The sequence below is a fragment of the Ascaphus truei genome, chromosome 21, assembly GCF_040206685.1.
Source record: "Ascaphus truei isolate aAscTru1 chromosome 21, aAscTru1.hap1, whole genome shotgun sequence".
In the NCBI taxonomy this organism is placed as follows: domain Eukaryota; kingdom Metazoa; phylum Chordata; class Amphibia; order Anura; family Ascaphidae; genus Ascaphus; species Ascaphus truei.
The window spans coordinates 3,977,381-3,999,179 of NC_134503.1; the positions used below are offsets into that span (position 1 = coordinate 3,977,381).

The 21,799-nt window shown below is 48.4% G+C and overlaps 1 protein-coding gene across 5 annotated transcripts in view; it reads left to right on the forward strand.

Moving 5' to 3' along the window:
• AK1 (adenylate kinase 1) overlaps nucleotides 1–21,799 on the forward strand; it is a 39,567-nt gene that overhangs the window by 15,528 nt on the left and 2,240 nt on the right. For 4 of the 5 annotated variants that reach the window (XM_075578515.1, XM_075578517.1, XM_075578516.1 and 1 more), the window contains 5 exons: nucleotides 9,246–9,285; nucleotides 12,616–12,651; nucleotides 13,552–13,715; nucleotides 14,479–14,595; nucleotides 18,583–18,774. In XM_075578515.1, the coding sequence (XP_075434630.1) occupies nucleotides 9,246–9,285; nucleotides 12,616–12,651; nucleotides 13,552–13,715; nucleotides 14,479–14,595; nucleotides 18,583–18,774 (549 nt within the window). Of the gene's footprint in view, nucleotides 1–9,245; nucleotides 9,286–11,518; nucleotides 11,849–12,615; nucleotides 12,652–13,551; nucleotides 13,716–14,478; nucleotides 14,596–18,582; nucleotides 18,775–21,799 lie in introns of those variants that run through there. The other variant, XM_075578518.1, reaches the window with a different exon arrangement.

The following is a 21,799-nucleotide window of genomic DNA, read 5'->3' on the forward strand; positions in this document are numbered from 1 at the left end:
TGGGGCTTTGGGCTCTGCGGCCTTATTAGGAAGGGGTTCGGGGGACGGGGCGTAATGTGAGCCTGAGTGGGGGACAGGACGTGCAGAACAGCTGTGTAAAACCTCTATCCAACTTGGCAATGTACAGTTAAGGGAAAGCACTCGGGCATTCAACACTGCCTGACATTTTTGTTGGTAGTTTCATAGTTGCGCATGTGTAACAGCGCTATAGGCTCCAAAGTCTGTCTCCAAGAAGACCAATAACTACCCCTGGATATAAAACGCACAGAATACGCACAGCTTTGTTCAGCTTTGGCTAGAGGGGGTCTCGGTCATTCGGTCACAGCCGATTTCCTGCGATCAAATGACCGCCGGTGCTCGGCCCAACTCTCCCCGCCGCCGGAACCCTCGGCCTCCGGCTGCTTCGCCGCTAAGGTTAGTCCCGAACCTTAGCCCTTATCCTAAAACGCCCTAATACTAAAGCTACCCCCTACACTAAACCTTAACCCTACCCTATAACCCTTTACTCTACGCCCTTACACCAACCACTAGATCTCCTAAAGTTATCCCCAACCCTAACCATTAAAACCCCTAAAGTTACCCCCTACCCTAACCATTAATACCCCTAAAGTTATCCCCCTACCCTAACCGCTAAACCCCCTTAAGTTATCCCCCTACCCTAATCGCTAAACCCCCTAAAGTTATCCCCCGACCATAACCACTAAACCCCCTAAAGTTATCCCCCTACCCTAACCGCTAAACCCCTTAAAGTTATCCCCCTACCCTAACCGCTAAACCCCTAAAGTTATCCCCTACCCTAACCGCTAAACCCCCTAAAGTTATCCCCCTACCCATTTCATTTATAACAGCTGTACCATATATTCTTGCATCCCCCTAACTTCGAAGCGTCCGTGAGACAAACTGCACTTCCCTACCTAACCAACTGGTATGACATTAGCAGGAGCCGAGTGTCTTTCGGGGGGCCACGGCGAGAACCTTCGTGGGCTGCGTTTGTCCCACGGGGCCGCCCCACCGAAGCTGGAGATGCTGAGTGATTTATTATCGGGGAGGGGGGTGCGAGGCTCCCTGCCCAAGATTAAATGTCACCCTATTTGTAGGGGACTCTTGCACGTTGGCGGAGAGCAGGTGTGATGCCAGAAGGTCAGCGCCCCGGGGGTTAATGGTCTTTCCCAGTCCAGGCACTTCTCACCTAACCTAAGCTCCTTTTAGCTTCTGGAGTTCGTGTCCTTTTCACGGTGTAGAGAGGACGTAAGCTGCTTTACTGCCACATATATCTGTAGGGGTCTCTGAGCCTATGCCAAGACTTTGGGTTCTCTGGCTGGGGGTACCTCCACCACATCTGCTGGGTGGTGGTTCCATGCACCTACAACTCTTGTTGGAGGACACATCAAGTATCAGGCAGAGGGAATTTAAGGGGTAGTCGCAGGTAAGTGGGTTTGTTAATTATGTGATGTGCCCCTAGTGGATTAGTGCAGGGGCTCAACTCCCGTCCTCAATCCTCCCCCAACAGGACAGGTTTTCAGGATATCCCAGCTTCCGCACTGGTGGCTCAATCAGAGGCTCAGTTTTTGACTGAGCCTCTGATTGAGCCACCTGTCCTGAAGCAGGGACTGATTGAGCCAGCTGTGCTGAAGCTGGGGTATCTTGAAAACCTGTCCTGTTGGGGGGGGAGGGGGGGGTGGAGTCAAGTGCCCCTGAATTAGTATATGGTGACATGCTGCTCACTGCAGTAAGTGAATGGTATACGAATAGGCTGCAGGTGCCCATATCCTTTAAGTGATTCACGACAGTGGGGTTTGTGAGGTGTCTCCAAAGGGTGGGTGGCAGATTCCAGGCAGTATAGGGGTATAGGGGGTTCCGGATCCCGTGTGGGGACTGTGCACTTAGTAAGGCCCCAAACTGCACCTTAGCGTGCTGTATCTACAGCAGCAAGGCATTGTGGGGCGTGACTTTGGAAGCTCCCGCAGTGACAGCTGTACCCCCCATGCTGCCCGCACACACGGAGGGGCAGTTTGGGGCCTTATTAAGAGTGTCTGCCCCCCACGAGGTCAGGACACTATACTTGGGGTGACTATATTTTTCCCGGGACAAATGTTTCGCAAGCGTCGATTGTGCACACGCGACCAGAAAGTGTCCGTGGCGAATGCGTGATCGGCGCCTATCCGACTGCGTGTGCGTGATCAGCGCCTATCCGACCGCGCGTGCGTGTTCAGCGCCTATCCGACGCGAGCGTGCGTGATCGGCGCCTATCCGACCGCGCGTGCGTGATCAGCGCCTATCCGACGCGAGCGTGCGTGATCAGTGCCTATCCGACCGCGCGTGCGTGATCAGCGCCTATCCGACCGCGCGTGCGTGATCAGCGCAGCGGAACTTTTACATAGATTTCAGACACCAGGACAGAAGGCAAAAAAAAAACGGGACTGTCCCGGCCACTCCAACTATACTGCCTGGGATCGGTCCCACAGTTTGGGGGATTATTAAGCGTGTGTTCCCCCCACGTGCTCAGGACACTATATACTGCCTGGGATCGGTCACACAGTTTGGGGATTATTATGTGTGTGTTCCCCCCACGCGCTCAGGACACTATATACTGCCTGGGATCGGTCACACAGTTTGGGGGATTATTAAGCGTGTGTGTCCCCCACGTGCTCAGGACACTATATACTGCCTGGGATCGGTCACAGTTTGGGGGATTATTAAGCTTGTGTTCCCCCCACGAGCTCAGGACACTATATACTGCCTGGGATCGGTCCCACATTTTGGGGGATTATTAAGCGCATGTCCCCCACAAGCTCAGGACACTATATACTGCCTGGGGTCGGTCACACAGTTTGGGGGATTATTATGTGTGTCCCCCACGAGCTCAGGACACTATATACTGCCTGGGATCTGTCACACAGTTTGGGGGATTATCGTGTTTGTGTGTGTGTATGTCTGTGTGTCCCACAAGCTCAGGACACTATATACTGCCTGGGATCTGTCACACAGTTTGGGGGATTATTATGTGTGTCCCCCACAAGCTCAGGACACTATATACTGCCTGGGATCGGTCCCACAGTTTGGGGGATTATTAAGCGTGTGTGTCCCCCCACGCGCTCAGGACACTATATACTGCCTGGGATCGGTCACACAGTTTGGGGGATTATTAAGCGTGTCCCCCCACAAGCTCAGGACACTATATACTGCCTGGGATCGGTCACACAGTTTGGGGGATTATTAAGCGTGTCCCCCCACAAGCTCAGGACACTATATACTGCCTGGGATCGGTCACACAGTTTGGGGGATTATTAAGCGTGTGTCCCCACAAGCTCAGGACACTATATACTGCCTGGGGTCGGTCACACAGTTTGGGGGATTATTAAGCGTGTGTCCCCACAAGCTCAGGACACTATATACTGCCTGGGATCGGTCACACAGTTATGGTAGCGATAGTCTGGCGAGTCGGCGATAAGATTTATTCACTAATCTTTCACTGAACGAGTATTATCTGGCAGGGGAGCACGTGTAATACAGTCCGGGAACCTCCGCTTTAACGCATACCCAGGGGCCTTTTCTTCTTTGGGACGTGCACACCCGTGGGGAGAGCCCTTGCGCTGGGATATACGGGTCGTTGTATTGTGGACACCCTTCTCCCCTGTCCAAACTGCGCCGGGGGCTTTCTTACATCATGCGATTTCCTTCCAGCTCGGCAAACGCGTGCGGTGCGGCCCCGGCCAATCTGCTGGTATTCCAGCACCACCGTATAGTCCCCAATGCAAACGCGGTCGGAAATACGCGCACGCCTGATCTCGCCACCTCAATGTCGGCAAAATCGCCCCAATAGAGGCAAGATTAGCTGTCCTAGCTTTGTTGGGCAGGGACTCCCTCATTTAATTACTTTTATTCCCCTTTTTCTACCTTTTCCCTGTACTGTCTACGTAACCATGGAAACTCAATAATAAATAAATAAATCCCTGGTCTGCAGAGCTTACAATCTAATTTTGGTGGCACAGGAAGGCAAATGGAGCTAGAATGAATTGCCCAAGTCACAAGGAGCGGGGACTGGAATCTGAACCAGGTTCCGCTGCTTCAGAGGCAATGTGATTTGGTTTCAGACTCCTGAGCCACTGCTTCAGCGTATATTAGGGTGACCAGACGTCTTGGTTTTTGGGATTGTGTCCCATTGACTTTTTTTTTTTTAAAAGTACACAAATGTCTCAGTTTCTTGCTCGTCATTCGTGCCGTTTTTTCCCCCGGAAAAATATGGTGGCGCGCCTGTGCTAAGTGATCCCCCCCCCCCCAGCGCGTGGTTTACTGTATGTTTATTGGCGTGATATTTCACAAGCGGAAAATCCGTCAGAATACGGCGAGGTGGCGCATTTCCCCCGCTGCTTATGTACAATAGCACAGCTACTAGAATAGGCCCCAAAGTATTGTGCGCGCAGCGTGACGCAGCCGCGTGACGCAGCCGCAGGGAGATTCCCATGGGAATGAGAGGCGGAGGAGTTTATTCTTTCATCTCATTAAATATAGATAGAAGGAGCATTAGAGGCTGACGGTATTGTCAGGAACAGCTCGCAGCAAGGGAGAGAGACAGGCAGCCAGTGCAGGGCAGAGAGGTAAGATCCATTTACACAACACACACACAACAACACACACACACACACAAAACAACGACCCTCCCGAAAAACTAATACTGACAGTTTGTGTCTTTCTAACACATTTCTTTGATTTAGAGACCACAAGTATACATCAAGACACACAAGTGTGTGTATATGTGTGTAATATACATACACACATACACAGTACACTGAATATCCTAGCTGAGGTTTCTTTACTATTGTATGTCAGTTTCCCACAGTTGATGCCACTTCTTACCCGGAGGAGTATTTCTGTAGTAAGGAGCGGGGACGAGGCGGCAGAGAGAGGTGGAGAATTTGACATATCTCCTTTATAATATGGGGTTTGCCCGATCTCATTGTGACCTGTCCGTAAATACAGTAAAGCTTCCGACTCCCCGTCACCTGCCCCTTGCGTACTCCTAGTTTGCAGTGTTGGAGTTTAGCACGGCGTCCTCCTCCGGGCGCTGGAATTACCGGAAGCGAGTCTGAAATGGGAAGTCCCCAATCATTTACCCACTTAAATAATCTGCTAAATGCAGCAGTCAGGGCAACAATACCGTGTTAAATACGCTGGGGTTCTATGTATTAAGGTAATTGTGGAGCAAAACTAGGGCGTTTTCACCCTGCACCCAGGTATCGCAGCATTTTGCTCCAACGTTGAGTCATCTGCCCCAGCTTGCACCTTGGGGGAGGGTCAGTAGGAGGAGTTGGGGGGAGTTACATGGTGCACAGATTATAATGAGATGTATCACATTCTGCGTCTCTGTCCCAGCATGCACCTTGGGGAGAGTCAGTAGGAGGAGTTGGGGGGAGTTACATGGTGCACAGATTATAATGAGATGTATCACATTCTGCGTCTCTGTCCCAGCATGCACCTTGGGGAGAGTCAGTAGGAGGAGTTGGGGGGAGTTACATGGTGCACAGATTATAATGAGATGTATCACATTCTGCGTCTCTGCCCCAGCTTGCACCTTGGGGAGAGTCAGTAGGAGGAGTTGGGGGGAGTTACATGGGGCACAGATTATAATGAGATGTATCACATTCTGCGTCTCTGTCCCAGCATGCACCTTGGGGAGAGTCAGTAGGAGGAGTTGGGGGGAGTTACATAGTGCACAGATTATAATGAGATGTATCACATTCTGCGTCTCTGTCCCAGCATGCACCTTGGGGAGAGTCAGTAGGAGGAGTTGGGGGGAGTTACATGGTGCACAGATTATAATGAGATGTATCACATTCTGCGTCTCTGCCCCAGTTTGCACCTTGGGGAGAGTCAGTAGGAGGAGTTGGGGGGAGTTACATGGGGCACAGATTATAATGAGATGTATCACATTCTGCGTCTCTGTCCCAGCATGCACCTTGGGGAGAGTCAGTAGGAGGAGTTGGGGGGAGTTACATAGTGCACAGATTATAATGAGATGTATCACATTCTGCGTCTCTGTCCCAGCATGCACCTTGGGGAGAGTCAGTAGGAGGAGTTGGGGGGAGTTACATAGTGCACAGATTATAATGAGATGTATCACATTCTGCGTCTCTGTCCCAGCTTGCACCTTGGGGAGAGTCAGTAGGAGGAGTTGGGGGAGTTACATGGGGCACAGATTATAATGAGATGTATCACATTCTGCGTCTCTGCCCCAGCTTGCACCTTGGGGAGAGTTAGTAGGAGGAGTTGGGGGGAGTTACATGGTGCACAGATTATAATGAGATGTATCACATTCTGCATCTCTGCCCCAGCATGCACCTTGGGGGGAGGAGTTGGGGGGGGGGGGGGTTGGGGGGGCAGTTTGATTAGATGTTAGATGAAAATCTAACATTCTGCATCAGATAAGAAATTATTCTCACATATACCGTGTGCGTCTGTAATCACTTTCTCTGCGTTGATGAAAGTAGTGATAATTTTATAATGTTTGCAGAATTTGGGGGGGAAGCAGAAAATGTTTTTGGGGCCAGTCCAGAGGTCTTTGGGATTTCTTTTCTTTTGCTTGTATCTTTTTTTTTTTTAACCACATCACTGCCAGAGGGACCATGCAGTGCATTACAATACCAGGCATTGCATGCTCCGCTGGCATTGAAGGGGTTAATAATTCCTCCCACTCCATCTCGTTACCCACCTCCCCTCGCTGGATCCATTTGTTCCTACGCCGTGTTTATCGCCTGATATGTGGCTGTTGCCGTGGTAACAGCCGGCAGCCAGCGACCCTTTTCGCTGTTCCCTCTCACCTATTGGATGAGCTTAGCGCGGGAGGAGGTGCAGTGAGAGGTGAACACGCTTCTCACGTGTGTCTGATCTGTGTGTTACCTGTGTATTTGTATCTGCCTATTTGTGCATGTTTGTGAATGTGCATTTGTGTTGCCTGTGTATTTGTGTCTGCCTATATGTATGTATGCATGTCTGTGAATGTATTTGTGCTGCCTGTGTGTTTGTGCATGTGCTTGTTTGCATGTCTGTGTGTGTCAGTACACGCGTGTGAATGTGTGTCACAGTGTGGGTGTGTCTGTGCATGCGTGTTATTGTGAGTGTCTCTGTGTCTGTGCATGCATGTGAATGTGAGTGTCTGTGTGTCAGTGCATGCGTGTGAATGTGTGTGTCATTGTGACTGTGCTTGTGTCGGTGCATGCGTGTGAATGTGTGTGTCTCTCTGCGACTGCTTGTGTCAGTGCATGCGTGTGAATGTGTGTGTCTCTCTGTGTCTGTGCTTGTGTGTGAATGTGTGTGTGTCTCTGTGACTGTGCTTGTGTCGGTGCATGCGTGTGAATGTGTGTGTCTCTCTGCGACTGCTTGTGTCGGTACATGCGTGTGAATGTGTGTGTCTCTCTATGTCTGTGCTTGTGTGAGTGTGTGTTTGTGCATGTGTGTGTCTCTGTGACTGTGCTTGAGTCAGTGCATGCGTGTGAATGTGTGTATCTCTCTGTGTCTGCTTGTGTGAGTGTGTGTTTGTGCATGTGTGTGTCTCTGTGACTGCTTGAGTCAGTGTATGCGTGTGAATGTGTGTGTCTGTCTGTGTCTGTGCTTGTGTGTGTGTGTGTGTGTCTCTGTGACTGTGCTTGTGTCAGTGCATGCGTGTGAATGTGTGTGTCTCTCTGTGTCTGTGCTTGTGTGTGAATGTGTGTGTGTCTCTGTGACTGTGCTTGTGTGCTTGTGTGAGTGTGTGTCTGTGACTGTGCTTGAGTCAGTGCATGCGTGTGAATGTGTGTGTCTCTCTGTGTCTGTGCTTGTGTGAGTGTGTGTCTCTGTGACTGTGCTTGTGTCAGTGCATGCGTGTGAATGTGTGTTTGCTTGCGGAGATCAGTTGCCAGGAGAAGAGGAGCTGTCCGTGGAGTTCTGTATAGAGAGGTCCCTGTTATAGTAAAGATACGTCGTTCCTTCAGCACCTTCGCTTCTAGGGCCTGGGACATACAGTATTGCAGGATGGGCTCTGCCAGGAGATAGTTCCGAGCAGCAGTGTTCTTGCTGGTCAGAGAGGCTATTCCCATCCATGCATCGCAAGCCCTGCAGGCAGTGTGAATCACCCATGCATGTCCATCTGGTGAGGCAAGGGTTAAAGAGCAGCAGAGAAAAAGGTCCTGCCTGGTGCTGAAAGGGTTACACTTACCTTTTTAATGAATTTCACAGCTTTCTCTCTCTTACCCCTGAGCACTGGGGAGGAAATTGGATAACTTTATATTGAGGTATACATGACATATCCAAGTCTGCCCCGGGCGACAAAACCCAGACAATGCACAAGGCAGGCGCTGAGAGTAACCATGACCGGCTCGGCTCCAGCAGCACGAGGCACAGAAGAGGTACGGGAGGTTTACGGGGAGTCAAGTAAATCCCCCCCAAAAATAAGGAGCACACGTCAAAGGCTCAAATTACCTGCCATCAATGACTGTTCCTTCGCAATCTGAAAGCAGAGGGGGCTCTAGGTTTTGCAAAAGTTTTGACGGGGCCGACCCCCCAATGTTTTGCAGCTTTTTGTAGGAGGGTGACCCATGTTAGAGCTGATGCTTACATGGCCTCCCACTGACCATAAGGTTCCACCCGTGGGTGCCGTACAAGAAAGGGGTGCATGGAGGTGGACGGAGTCTGTGTTGTATCCAAGAGGTGTTCCATGTGTCCTTAGGGACCAGGAAACCCATAGATTCAGCCAGAAGCATTGGTGTTGGTGCTTGGATCTAGCTGCAGGGCCCTGGGTGGACACCTACTGTACTCTACCTAATGGAAGAACCATCTCTGTCTGCGAGCACCCCTTTTCCGGGACAATTTAAAGGGGGTACAAGAAATAGGATTTCCAGGTTAACACACAAATCTCAAAACGTGTTTAAGAAAAACAAGGAACCATTGTAACCCTTTCTGTGCCAGAGTAGCAATGTGCTTGCTGACCGCCCCATGGCACAAAAGGGGTGAGAGGGGTTCCTTCCGGTATATTCATACACCACCACACTGGTAATATTTGTTCTTTAAAATGTTGTTTTTTTTTTAAACACGTTATTGCTGTGTTTAACATGATTTTGTTTTATTTTCTTTTGAAATAAGCCCAGCACCATTACATGTACGCTGCAACTTTATATCACTATGCAATTGTAGGAGAACCGTGCACATAAACCCAACGGGTCTCTATTATGTTAATGGACGATTCTGACCTAGCCCTTGTTCTCTACCTGCAGATAGAAGTCTTCTTCGCCCAGCAACCCACAGAAATGGCAGGTAAGACCCTTCCTCTTCCCTGTGCTTCCTGCTTCTGACTGTCTGCCTCTGTTGGTATTTTGGGTTACCCCTCATGCAGGTGATGACCTCCCAGTCAGTTCTCCAACCAATTTAAGTGGGAAGAGAAGTAACATTGGGGTTGAAGATGAAGTTCCACCTAGGCGGTCAAAATATGTGAAAGACTTGTTTCATATGCTAACTCAGCCCTGCATAAGTGCCTCGTCCCAAAGCCCAGCAGTGTGCATGGTGAAGATTCATTGATGCTCATTTGGAGCCATTTTCACTTACTGCAAGGTATCTCGGGTCTTTGGAAGGCAGTCTCATTTGGCAGTCACTTATTGGAAGGGATTCTCATTCTCACTCATTGGAAGGCATTGTCACTCACTGCCTTCCAATGAGTGACACTGCCTTCCAATGAGTGACACTGCCTTCCAATGAGTGACACTGCCTTCCAATGAGTGACACTGCCTTCCAATGAGTGACACTGCCTTCCAATGAGTGACACTGCCTTCCAATGAGTGGCACTGCTTTCCAATGAGTGACAATACAGTGTGACACTGCCTTCCAATAAGTGACAATAACTTCCAATGAGTGACAATACCTTCCAATGAGTGACTATGCCTTCCAATGAGTGACAATGCCTCCTAATGTCACTCAATCGAAGGCACCGATTTTCACTAATTGGAAGGCACTGATTTTCACTAATTGGACGGCACTCATTGGAAGGCCGTGCCACTCATTGGAAGGTCGTGCCACTCATTGGAAGGCCGTGCCACTCCTTAGGTCTCGTACATTATTTCGGGAGTAAACTCACTCCGCAGAATGCGGTCTCATTCAATGAAAGGCAGCCTCTCTCTTCCAGTCTCACACACTAATTGGGAAGTAGACTCACTCGTCGGAGGTCCTGTCACTCACCTTTAGTGTCCGTGTCCTCATAGACTTCACTGGTGTCCTACTTTTACCAATCACGATGTTTCCATAAAAATGTCCTTTTTTTTGGTCCTCAATTCCCCAGAAACTCACTTGCAGGTAACATTTCATATTCTGGTACATCCATCGTTCTACTATTCAGAGTTGGCTTCGGAGCTTACATCTCAACGACTGTTAACCCCTCGCTGATATGGGCTTCATGCCTCTTCAGCAAAATATACCCTACATTATTAAACAAACAATAAAAACTGGTGAAGTCGGGTTTTTACATGACTGAGTTATTTCCCAGAAACTGCCATGTATCTGGCTAAATGGGGACCCCATCATAAGGTGCTGTCCTCTGAAGTGGGTGACTGATTTGAGTTCAAAGACACAAGTCTCTCCCTATAATTGCCCTATTTTCTAACCCCAGTACTCCTGCTCTCCATTGGTTCATTCTGCATATTTACTGAGCGATCTACTCCCAAAGTCATAATTAGAAGCGAGTGCCGAGCCAGGGTCTCCTCCCCAGCACTGACCAGGCCCTATTTATAGCTGCTCCATCTACAGCCATCGGTCACGTTAACCACATGCTTGGAAATTGCTGATCTCCACTAAACAAGCCGCCCTTCTGCTCCCCAGCTACAGTAGCAATAAACCTTCTTTGTGATGAACATGGGGGGGGGGGGGTATTATGTGTGGGGCATTACAGGATAGTCATGGGGCAGTTACATTCAGTGGGGTAGGTGTGTTAGGACATGGGCGCTCAACTCCAGTCCTCAAGACCCCCCCCCCAACAGGTCAGTTTTTAAGGATATTCCTGCCTTCGCACAGGTGGCTCAGTCACAAACTGCACCACCTGTGCTGAAGCAGGGGCATCCTTAAAACTGATCAGTTGGGGGGGAGGGTTGTTGAGTACCCCTATTTTAGGAGACCGTTGTAACAGGAGAGGTGGTTGTGTCAGAGGGCAATTATGTCATGGAGTAGTTGTGTGTGGGGTCTGTGGGGCAATTGTGTCGGGGCAGTTGTGACAGTAGGGTAACAGGATCAGTTTCTAGTGTCGGTGTCACTGTTGTTATTGTTTGCTGTTGGCCTTGGTTACTGCTCACAGGCTTCTCTGAAGTGTTAGCGTCCCTCTCCATGGCAACGGGCCGAGTGCCACTGACCACAAGGACCGGCCGAGGAGGAGGAGGGAAAAGAGACAGCCAGAGACACCCAGAAAGGCAGAGAGAAACTCCCAGAAACAGAGACATCTCATACTGTCACCCTCCTCCCACAGGGACACCCAAGAAACTGCCATGGGTACATATTAATCCGAGGCAGCCAGTGAGAGAGAGTGCCATGCGAGAGTGAATACTACCAAAGCGAGAGCGAGTAATATCAAAAGCCAAGAAAGAGAGTGTTATTAGATACAGCCTAGATAGTGTTGGAGAAAGCCAGGAGAGGATCAAACAGCTTAGAGTGGTGAGTTTAGGATCAGAAGAGACACGAGACTGGTGAACCCGGGGGAAAAGATAGGAATTGCCAGGAGAGACAGACAGTAACCCAAGACAGTCGTGGAAGTGACCAGAGACGGCTGGAAGAGACTGAGACATGGGGGTTGGCTGCTCAACCATCGACGAGACAAACTGTTCCAGCGACAAATCAGTCATAGGTAACTAACTTAAGTAAATACTATGGGTAAATAAATACCCACTTGTCAATGGCTACTACCAACTCCTCAGGGGCAACTAAAATGTTCCTTAGGAGTAAATACCCACTTCTCAATGATACATAACCGTTGGCCCCACCTGCTGAATTCTTAGCTTCTTTTGCCCTCCCCCCCCCTCACCCCCCTGGAGATTTCAGGGGTTGGTTTCTTGTTCTCTGACGTTTGTCTCTTGCTCTTTAGTTTCCCAGGTCTGTGGAATTTCGGTCTCCTGGTTTTGTGGAAGTTGGGTCTTCTGGTTCTCTCTGATTTGGGCCCCCTGATTCTGTGGGATTTGGGTCTCCTGGTTCTCTGTGATTTGGGTCTCCTGGTTCTCTGTGATTTGGGTCTCCTGGTTCTCTGTGATTTGGGTCTCCTGGTTCTGTGGGATTTGGGTCTCCTGGTTCTCTCTGATTTGGGCCTCCTGATTCTGTGGGATTTGGGTCTCCTGGTTCTGTGGGATTTGGGTCTCCTGGTTCTCTGTGATATGGGTCTCCTGGTTTTGTGGGCTTTGAGACTTCCACCCCTTTTAGATGCCGATTTCCGGGTTTGTGTTGCTAGGGTCTCCTAGATGCAGTGCTTGGTATTTGTCTCTGCAGGTTTTGAGTTGGAACTCTGCAGGATGTTTATCCCAAATCCTTTATCCTGATGGGTTGGATTCTCCCACATTTTAGGGAGGGTTTGTATCTGCTCTTTGTGGTTTAGATAAACTCCCTCTTCTTTTCTTTCCTCAGAAAAACTAAAGAACTGCAAAATCATCTTCGTGGTGGGTAAGTGCCAGCATTGTATAGAGCTTATTTTGCAAAGAGAAGCTGTGTGCTACAAAGTAACATATACATGTGAGAGGTAACAGAGACCTGTAACTGAGGAAGAAGCTGAAATAACCTTTTGGCTCTTCAAGTCCCGTTTGAGAAACAAACATTCCCTCTCAAGCTGCTGCTATCAATCTGGTGCCAACACACAGAGCTCTCTACAAGCCGTGTTAGGAAATTGCCATATTGTAAATATTATACAATGATTTGGACCAACAAGATAGGCCACATATCTTTTCTTCTGATCATCTTTGAATCCAATAAATCAACCATTATTGAAACTTTATGGATCCCTGTAAAAGATTTAAAAAAAAAAGAAAGAAATATTTAAAAGTCTAAATAAAATAAAGAATTTCTACTAAACTACAATTTTACTCCATGTTCCTAGAAGATTCGAACCTTTATTTATCTTAAATCCAGTTTTTATTTGCATTCATGTATTCTCTCCTTTCCTTGTTCGTGTTCATTTCTAATTATGTTCATTATTTCTAAGGTTGGGCGGGTTAGAAATTTGAACTTTTAATGCTCATTCGAACGTTCGCCTCGTACTTCGGCGTGAAATTTCGAGCCCAAACCCAAGAACGGCTCATTCTCCTTTTAATAAACGCTGCAAACTTTTCAGTTTACGAACAAAATAAATGACCAACTTTAACGAAAAAGTTCCACCAATTTTTTTTCCACATAATATTTTTATTCCATCATTTTTTTTGCAAATCCAAAACCAATTCGGTTCTGACAAAACCAAAACACGAAAAAAAAATTTGGGGGACAAAACCAATTACTCATTATTCATTTGATGGCTCTGCAGCCTTGGAGATAATCCAGGTATCTAACTTCATTGTATTGGGGTTCTCTTAGGAGGACCAGGCTCTGGGAAGGGGACACAGTGCGAAAGGATTGTGGAGAAATATGGCTATACCCACCTATCTACCGGAGACCTACTGAGGGCAGAGGTGACCTCTGGATCAGACCGGGGGAAGACTCTGTCTGCCATCATGGAGAAAGGAGAGTTGGTTCCATTGGTAAGTCCCATCCATGGGCCCTCATTGGAGACTCTTGAAGGATGGAAATATCTGGCCCTGTCCTCCACCTACACTGGTGTCTATTACATGTTACCTACCATCTTATCTCACAATCGCTCATCACTTTTCGGCAATAATAAAGTGATGGAAGTCAACAGATGGACACTAGCATGATTATATTTGGGGGATGGTTGCTGGAGGAGAAGAGAATATTCTAGTGTTAGTGGGAGAGGACAGATCGGGGGTGGTTGGTAATAGCATAGAATAATACAAAGATCTAACCTGGATTTTCAAGTTTGGGAAAAAGATTACGATCTTTTTTATTCAATTCAAATAATTTAGTGATGCATAAATATCCTTTCTAACGAGATGTCCAACCTTTACTTCAACATATCTATTGAATCTGCCATCACAGTCTCCACAGGCAATGAATTCCACAGTGTAACTATTATTCTGCAGGGCAGGGACAGATTGCGCTTATATTGCTTATAGCATGAGTGGCCAACTCCGGTCCCCAAGGGCCACCAACAGGCCAGGTATTGGGGATATCCTTGCTTCAGAACAGAAGCAGGGATATCCGTACACTGTACTGAAGCAGGGATATCCTTAAAACCTGACTTGTTGAGGACCGGAGCTGGCCACTTCCGGCTTTACGTATTGCTATATGAACATCGCCTTCCTCTGAAAATGAACACACTAATAAAAATGCGAAAACCACCGCGTTGGAAAGAAGTGACGATGTTTCTGCGCCCCCCTTTCCCAGGACACCGTGCTGGACATGTTGAGAGACGCTATGATTGCAAAGGCAGACTCCTCCAAGGGATTTCTCATCGACGGATACCCTCGCGAGGTCAAGCAGGGGACCGAGTTTGAGAAGAAGGTGAGGGACGTGCGATCTGACATCTCTCTCTTGTTCTTCCTTTCTATAAATCTGTGTTATTTGTGCGTTTTTGGGGTGCAATGCAGAATTCTGGGGGCTTCGCTGCTGCTGCTGCAGAAAAGAAGCATTGTTGCGGGCTGTAAATACTCGTTACTAGGAGATTGTCCGAAACATGGATATATAGAATTGACGACACTTGACCCCCCCGTGTCTGCCCATTTTCCTATCTGCTGTAAAGTGTCAGACCCCATTTGATACTTAGCCACCTTTTATAGTTCCGATTTAGCCGTATGTCTGTCCCAAGCATTTTTTACGTTCCCTTACTGTATTACCCCCTACCACCTGTGCTGGGAGGCTGTTCCATGATCTACTACTATATGTTGGAAAGCTGTTTGTCTGCTCGCTGTACATTTGGACGCCTCTTAAGATATCGTAACCACATTTTGCCTGTTGGTTCAAGATATCAAGGTGCCAGGTTTTGTTCATGTTTGGATACAATAAGTACATTCTATGAGTTATTACACTTTCTCTCAGCACGTCAGCCACTGGGTGTTTGTACCTGGGTATGCTACAGAATGTATCTGGCACGACGTCATACTGGTGACATCGTAATGCACATAGCCTGGTGGCAGATAAGGAGAGCAGCTTTAAAGCTTACACAGAAAGAGGACAAAGAAAGAGGAAGTCCGTTGGCACGTGAGGAGAAGGTAATAATGCTGGAGAACAGAGAGGCGGGAAGAATTGGGGACATCATAAGGTATTAAAGGAAAGGGATGGAGGGGGGGAGAGAGAGAAGGGGTCGGGGGGTGGGGGGGTGTGAGAGGAGGAGGAGGGGAAGGATGAGGTTAGTTTCTTAGAATTCCCAAGTAATGCCGGGTACTTTCAATATAAATATATATATGTGTGTGTGTGTAACACCCCTGACCCTCTCCCCCCCACCCACCCCCCCCCCCCCCAGCATGAAGGATAGGGTGTACAGTGAAAAGGAGGGATATTTAAACAGTCTCTGTCACTTTAAAACAGGGTTGGTGCCTGAATAAAAGGTGTAGTTGCTCAGTGGTTTACCTGGTTGTCATCAACAGGACAGGTTTTCAGATGCATCTCAGGGTAGCTGGCTTTGTATGAGGAGTGCGGTGGAGTCAAGAGGGTGCCGGGAACTTTTTACCGTGGTTTATTGAACACGGATTCACTTCCTTATATGCATATACATTCTTGAAGGGGGGGCAGACACTCTCTTGTGAAACAGGACAGGTTTCCAGCACTTTTGAACTCTTGTAACCCAGTTCCCTCTTGCTATGAGATTGGCAATGGCTCACTCTCCAGGAGAGCCTTTTGCCCTGCTGACGACAGATAAGGGGGTTACCCACTGGAGCTCCTATTGGACCCCCTCTGGATTTCCTCTTTCAGAACCCTGCCTTTGAGTAGGTTTACGCGATGCAGGTTCCCGCGGGTCCCTTCCTAACACCGGAACGTACCCTAGCACTGGCAAACAATAACGGTATCCCACTTACAAGCAAGGATAGGGTGGGGACCTTCCAGCCACCCTGGGTGTTTAGGGATCCTTCTTTGATGTTAAATGGGGTCTTCGCTGACGACGTTGGGATCCTCCCCTGGTCTGGGGTCTAAGCACATGTATGTTACTTTTATAACCTTGGTAAGGGATATAACCCACCCGCGGTTGCTGGGCAGAATACATGTTGCAGAATAGTCGCACCATAACCATGTGACCCGTTAGGCAGTCTGTAGAATTAAGGCAGGGCGAACTCTGACCTTTAGAATGCAACATGTTAGATGCTAAAGTGTAACAATGCAGGCCTGCAAAGGATTAACCCCGACACTGCCTTCGGGGACCAATACTGACTGTAGAGATTTGTGTGTGTGTATATATGTATATGGGACCATGTTATTTCCCAGAATCCCTTGCTGCAGTGGATGCACTGAGTGATAATGGTGAAAGGCGGGGTTGCAGACCTGTCTAAGACATGCAAATGTGCACACAGTTATATTTCCATTTGCTTTATGCTTTACTGTGGAGGGTTTTTGTCACTTTTTTTTACACACCATCACACACACACACACACACACACACACACACCTCTATCCGCTCCTGCTGCCGTGCTGGCCGCAGTTGCTGCAAAGCAGAGAGCGGCCCACATTCCTCCAAATAGGACCAGTCCGGGGGGGCAATTTCCCCCCCTTGCCAGCCCGGCCTTGCCTGGTGTCTACCTACAATCCCGCTGCATGTGTTAGCGATCTAATCTGCGAGGGAAGAGGAGGCCGCCCCGCCAGCTCCCAAATCCACTCGCCCCGAGCTGTGTGTGTATCCCATCTCTCCCACATAACCACAAAATCCATATGCTACCACGCTGCTGCTAGAATCCCTCTCTCTCCTAAATCTGTCTCAGCGTCTCTCCTGCAGGAATCCCTCTCCTGGCTTCCCATTCAGTCCTGTATACTCCTTATCTCATCTAAAGCAATACACTACTCTCCCCCCTAATATCTCACTATACCCTTCTCTGCCCCTCCTTATATCTCACCCTTATATCTCACTATACACTCCTCTGCCCCTCCTTACATCTCACCCTAATATCTCACTATACCCTCCTCTGCCCCTCCTTACATCTCACCCTAATATCTCCCTATGTCCTCCTCTGCCCCTCCTTACATCTCACCCTAATATCTCACTATACCCTCCTCTCATCTCACCCCAATATCTCACTATACACCCCTCTCCCATCCTCACATCTTACCCTAATATCTCACTATACCCTCCTCTGCCCCATCTTACACCTCACCCTAATATCTCACTATACCCTCCTCTGCCCCTCCTTACATCTCACCCTCATATCTCACTATACCCTCCTCTCCTCCTCCTTACACCTCACCCTAATATCTCACTATACCCTCCTCTGCCCCTCCTTACATCTCACCCTCATATCTCACTATACCCTCCTCTCCTCCTCCTTACATCTCACCCTAATATCTCACTATACACTCCTCTTCCCCTCCTTATATCTCACCCTAATATCTCACTATACATTCCTCTGCCCCTCCTTATATCTCACTATACACTCCTCTCCCCATATCTCACTATACACTCCTCTCCCCCTCCTTACATCTCACCCTAATATCTCACTACCCTCCTCTGCCCCTCCTTACATCTCACCCTAATATCTCACTATACACCCCTCTGCCCCTCCTTACATCTCACCCTAATATATCACAATACCCTCATCTGCCCCTCCTTACATCTCACCCTAATATATCACTATACCCTCCTCTGCCCCTCCTTACGTCTCACCCTAATATCTCACAATACACCCCTCTGCCCCTCCTTACATCTCACCCTAATATATCACTATACCCTCCTCTGCCCCTCCTTACATCTCACCCTAATATATCACTATACCCTCCTCTGCCCCTCCTTACGTCTCACCCTAATATCTCACTATTCCCTCCTCTCCCATCCTTACATCTCACCCTAATATCTCACTATCTCCTCCTCTGCCCCTCCTTACATCTCACCAATATCTCACTATACCCTCCTCTCCCCCTCCTTACATCTCACCCTAATATCTCACTATACCCTCCTCTCCCCCTCCTTACTTATCACACTAATATCTCACTATACCCCCCTCCTTACATCTCACCCTAATATCTCACTATACCCTCCTCTGCCCCTCCTTACATCTCACCCTAATATCTCACTATACCCTCCTCTCCCCCTCGTTACATCTCACCCTAATATCTCACTATACCCTCCTCTGCCCCTCCTTACATCTCACCCTAATATCTCACTATTCCCTCCTCTGCTTCTCCTTACATCTCACCCTAATATCGCACTATACACCCCTCTGCCCCTCCTTACATCTCACCCTAATATCGCACTATACACCTGCCCGTCTCTTGCATTCTGCTCAAGGATGTCTACTGTCGGCCCCTTTTGCAGCCCTGACCCCACAGCCCCTCTCCCATCTCTCGTTACAGATTGCTGCTCCATCACTGCTCCTGTACATCGACGCCGGATCGGAAACGATGGTGAAACGGTTACTGAAGCGTGGTGAGACCAGCGGGCGGGCAGATGACAACGAGGCAACCATCAAAAACCGCCTGCAGACCTATTACAAAGCCACAGAGCCCGTTATCGCTATGTATGAGGGAAGAGGTATTGTACGAAAGGTACGGCCGTCCTCCAAAATCCTAACCCACCAGAGGCTAGACAAGGGTGCGAGGCTGCTCCCGCCCCTGAGATATTGAAGTCCTTGCATTATTGGCACAAAAGGCCTGATCTTGTGCCCTTATAGGCAGCAGTAATAATCTCAATATGCAGGGGAATATTTACTAAGTGGTGCTAAGCAGTTAGTAGAAGACACCCTATTTACTTGAAAGTGCTGTAAGGTGCATTAACAGCTTAGCAAGTTTCCGTAAACCTTGGTACATCGGGGGGACGCTGGGGAAAATGGGGAACGATGGGAAGATCATGGGGGGACGCTGGGGAAAATGGGGAACGATGGGAAGATCATGGGGGGGACGCTGGGGAAAATGGGGAACGATGGGAAGATCATGGGGGGGACGCTGGGGAAAATGGGGAACGATGGGAAGATCATGGGGGGACGCTGGGGAAAATGGGGAACGATGGGAAGATCATGGGGGACGCTGGGGAAAATGGGGAACGATGGGAAGATCATGGGGGACGATGGGGAAAATGGGGAATGATGGGAAGATCATGGGGGGACGCTGGGGAAAATGGGGAACGATGGGAAGATCATGGGGGACGCTGGGGAAAATGGGGAACGATGGGAAGATCATGGGGGGACGCTGGGGAAAATGGGGAACGATGGGAAGATCATGGGGGACGCTGGGGAAAATGGGGAACGATGCGAAGATCATGGGGGACGCTGGGGAAAATGGGGAACGATGGGAAGATCATGGGGGGGACGCTGGGGAAAATGGGGAACGATGGGAAGATCATGGGGGACGCTGGGGAAAATGGGGAAATGCCGGACTAACTGCCAGAAAATCACTATGTCCCTGCCCCAGTATTTGATCCCCTCATGTGGGTAATAAAAACGAATAATTCATTAATCCATGCAGTCAGAGCACCTGTAATGTGCTGCCAGGATTCCACCCCAGCGGTGGCTGCATCAGCCATGCCTTCGTGAGGTTTTTCCTAACCAAGAAACATGTTTTATTTTGTATATGTAGAAGGGTTCATGCAGGTAACCCCTAAATCATAAGGCATCCAACACACTTTCTGGAGCCATCCTTTTCCTTATCAGGGAGAGAGATCTTCCCCAACAGATCTCTTCCGAATGGCTTTGTGTCCATCTGTCTGTCCGTCCGTCCGTCCGTCCGTCCGTCCGTCCGTCCGTCCGTCCGTCCGTCTGTCCATCCAACAATTCCCTCTGCTTTATCTATGAATAATGGGCAGTGCACTTTATCTGTCAGCCACTAGGTGTCGCCAGAATATCATGATCATTTAGCAAATGGAAATATTACTGTGTGCTCATTTGATCATTTAAAGCTGCCGTTCAGTCAATATCCTGCATGTGGGTTTTTTTAATAAATCAGTTCTGTAGTAAGAAAAAATACTTTTAGCATTTTCTGTTTTTAAAAAAACAACTTTGAAAGACCAATTTTCTTGTATTCTATTTTAACAGCCATTTGCTAAGGCACTGCCCCTTCATGTCCTGTCACAAGCCCTGGCACACCCCTTTGTGAGCCCTGCCCTCCCTCTAGCACATGTCAATGCAGGAGTGCTCATGAATATTCATGAGCTTGCACTGAGTGACAGAAGCAGAAGAAAAACATATCCCTTCTCTAATGATGTCACCAAATTTCGCCGATCAATACATGGAGAACGCATTGACCGGCAGCTATACAGTTCTTTGGGTAATTAGAGATTGCACACATGAAACTATTGAAGTAAAAAAATTAATTAAAAAAAAAAAAAAATAGACTGAACTGCAGCTTTAAACACACATGTACAACACTCGCTCTCTATGTATTTATGAATAACATTACATTTTAAGTTATGGTGGGTGAAAAAGGCAACAAAAACCCTCCACTGTTAGCAGATAATTATTATTATTTTATAGCCAATCATAAAGAATATCCCTCGTGGGCACCTTCACATGTCTTAGGCCTCGGACATGGTGACATTCACAGCGCTGACGCTCATGCTCTCCTGCTCAAGCAGGAGCTTTTTCGTGTCCCTGCATGAGTGTCAGCGTGCGCGCTTGTGTGCTGGACGGGGGCGGGGCCAGCGTGACACGTCATGGACTGCCATTGGCTTTTGGCAGTCACGCGACCGGCCCAGTGCTCCCACTGCAGCAAGGGATTCTGGGAATTTACATGCAAATGAGCACAGTGTGTGTGTGTGTGTGTGTGTGTGTGTGTGTGTGTGTGTGTGTGTGTGTGTGTGTGTGTGTGTGTGTGTGTGTGTGTGTGTGTGTGTGTGTGTGTGTGTGTATGTATATATGTATATATGTATATATGTATGTATGTGTGTATGTATGTGTGTATGTATGTGTGTATGTATGTGTGTATGTATGTGTGTATGTATGTGTGTATGTATGTGTGTATGTATGTGTGTATGTGTGTATGTGTGTGTGTATGTGTGTATGTATGTGTGTATGTATGTGTGTATGTGTGTATGTGTGTATGTGTGTATATGTGTGTATGTGTGTATGTGTGTATGTGTGTATGTGTGTATGTGTGTATGTGTGTATGTGTGTATGTGTGTATGTGTGTATGTGTGTATGTGTGTATGTGTGTATGTGTGTATGTGTGTATGTGTGTATGTGTGTATGTGTGTATGTGTGTATGTGTGTATGTGTGTATGTGTGTATGTATATACAGTGTTCGACAAACCTATACATTTGCTCGCCCCGGGCGAGTGGATTTAACCCCCGGGCGAGTAAATATTGGCCCAAGCAGCACACGTTTGGTACTAGGTGGCGAGTAGATTTTTTTGTGTGGCGAGTAGATTTTTTGGTGATTTGTCAACCACTGTATATATACATACATTTAATTTTCCCTGCTCTCTGCGTTCCTCCCCTCCCCCCCCGCGTTAACATGTCCGATCCCCGCCCCCTTGCTCGCGGGCTAGTCTACCCCCCCACCCCCTTCACATGTCCAATTTGCCCCCCCCCCCTTCAGAGCTCTGCAGCAGCGGGTCACTGGGGGGGCGGCGGGTTGGGAT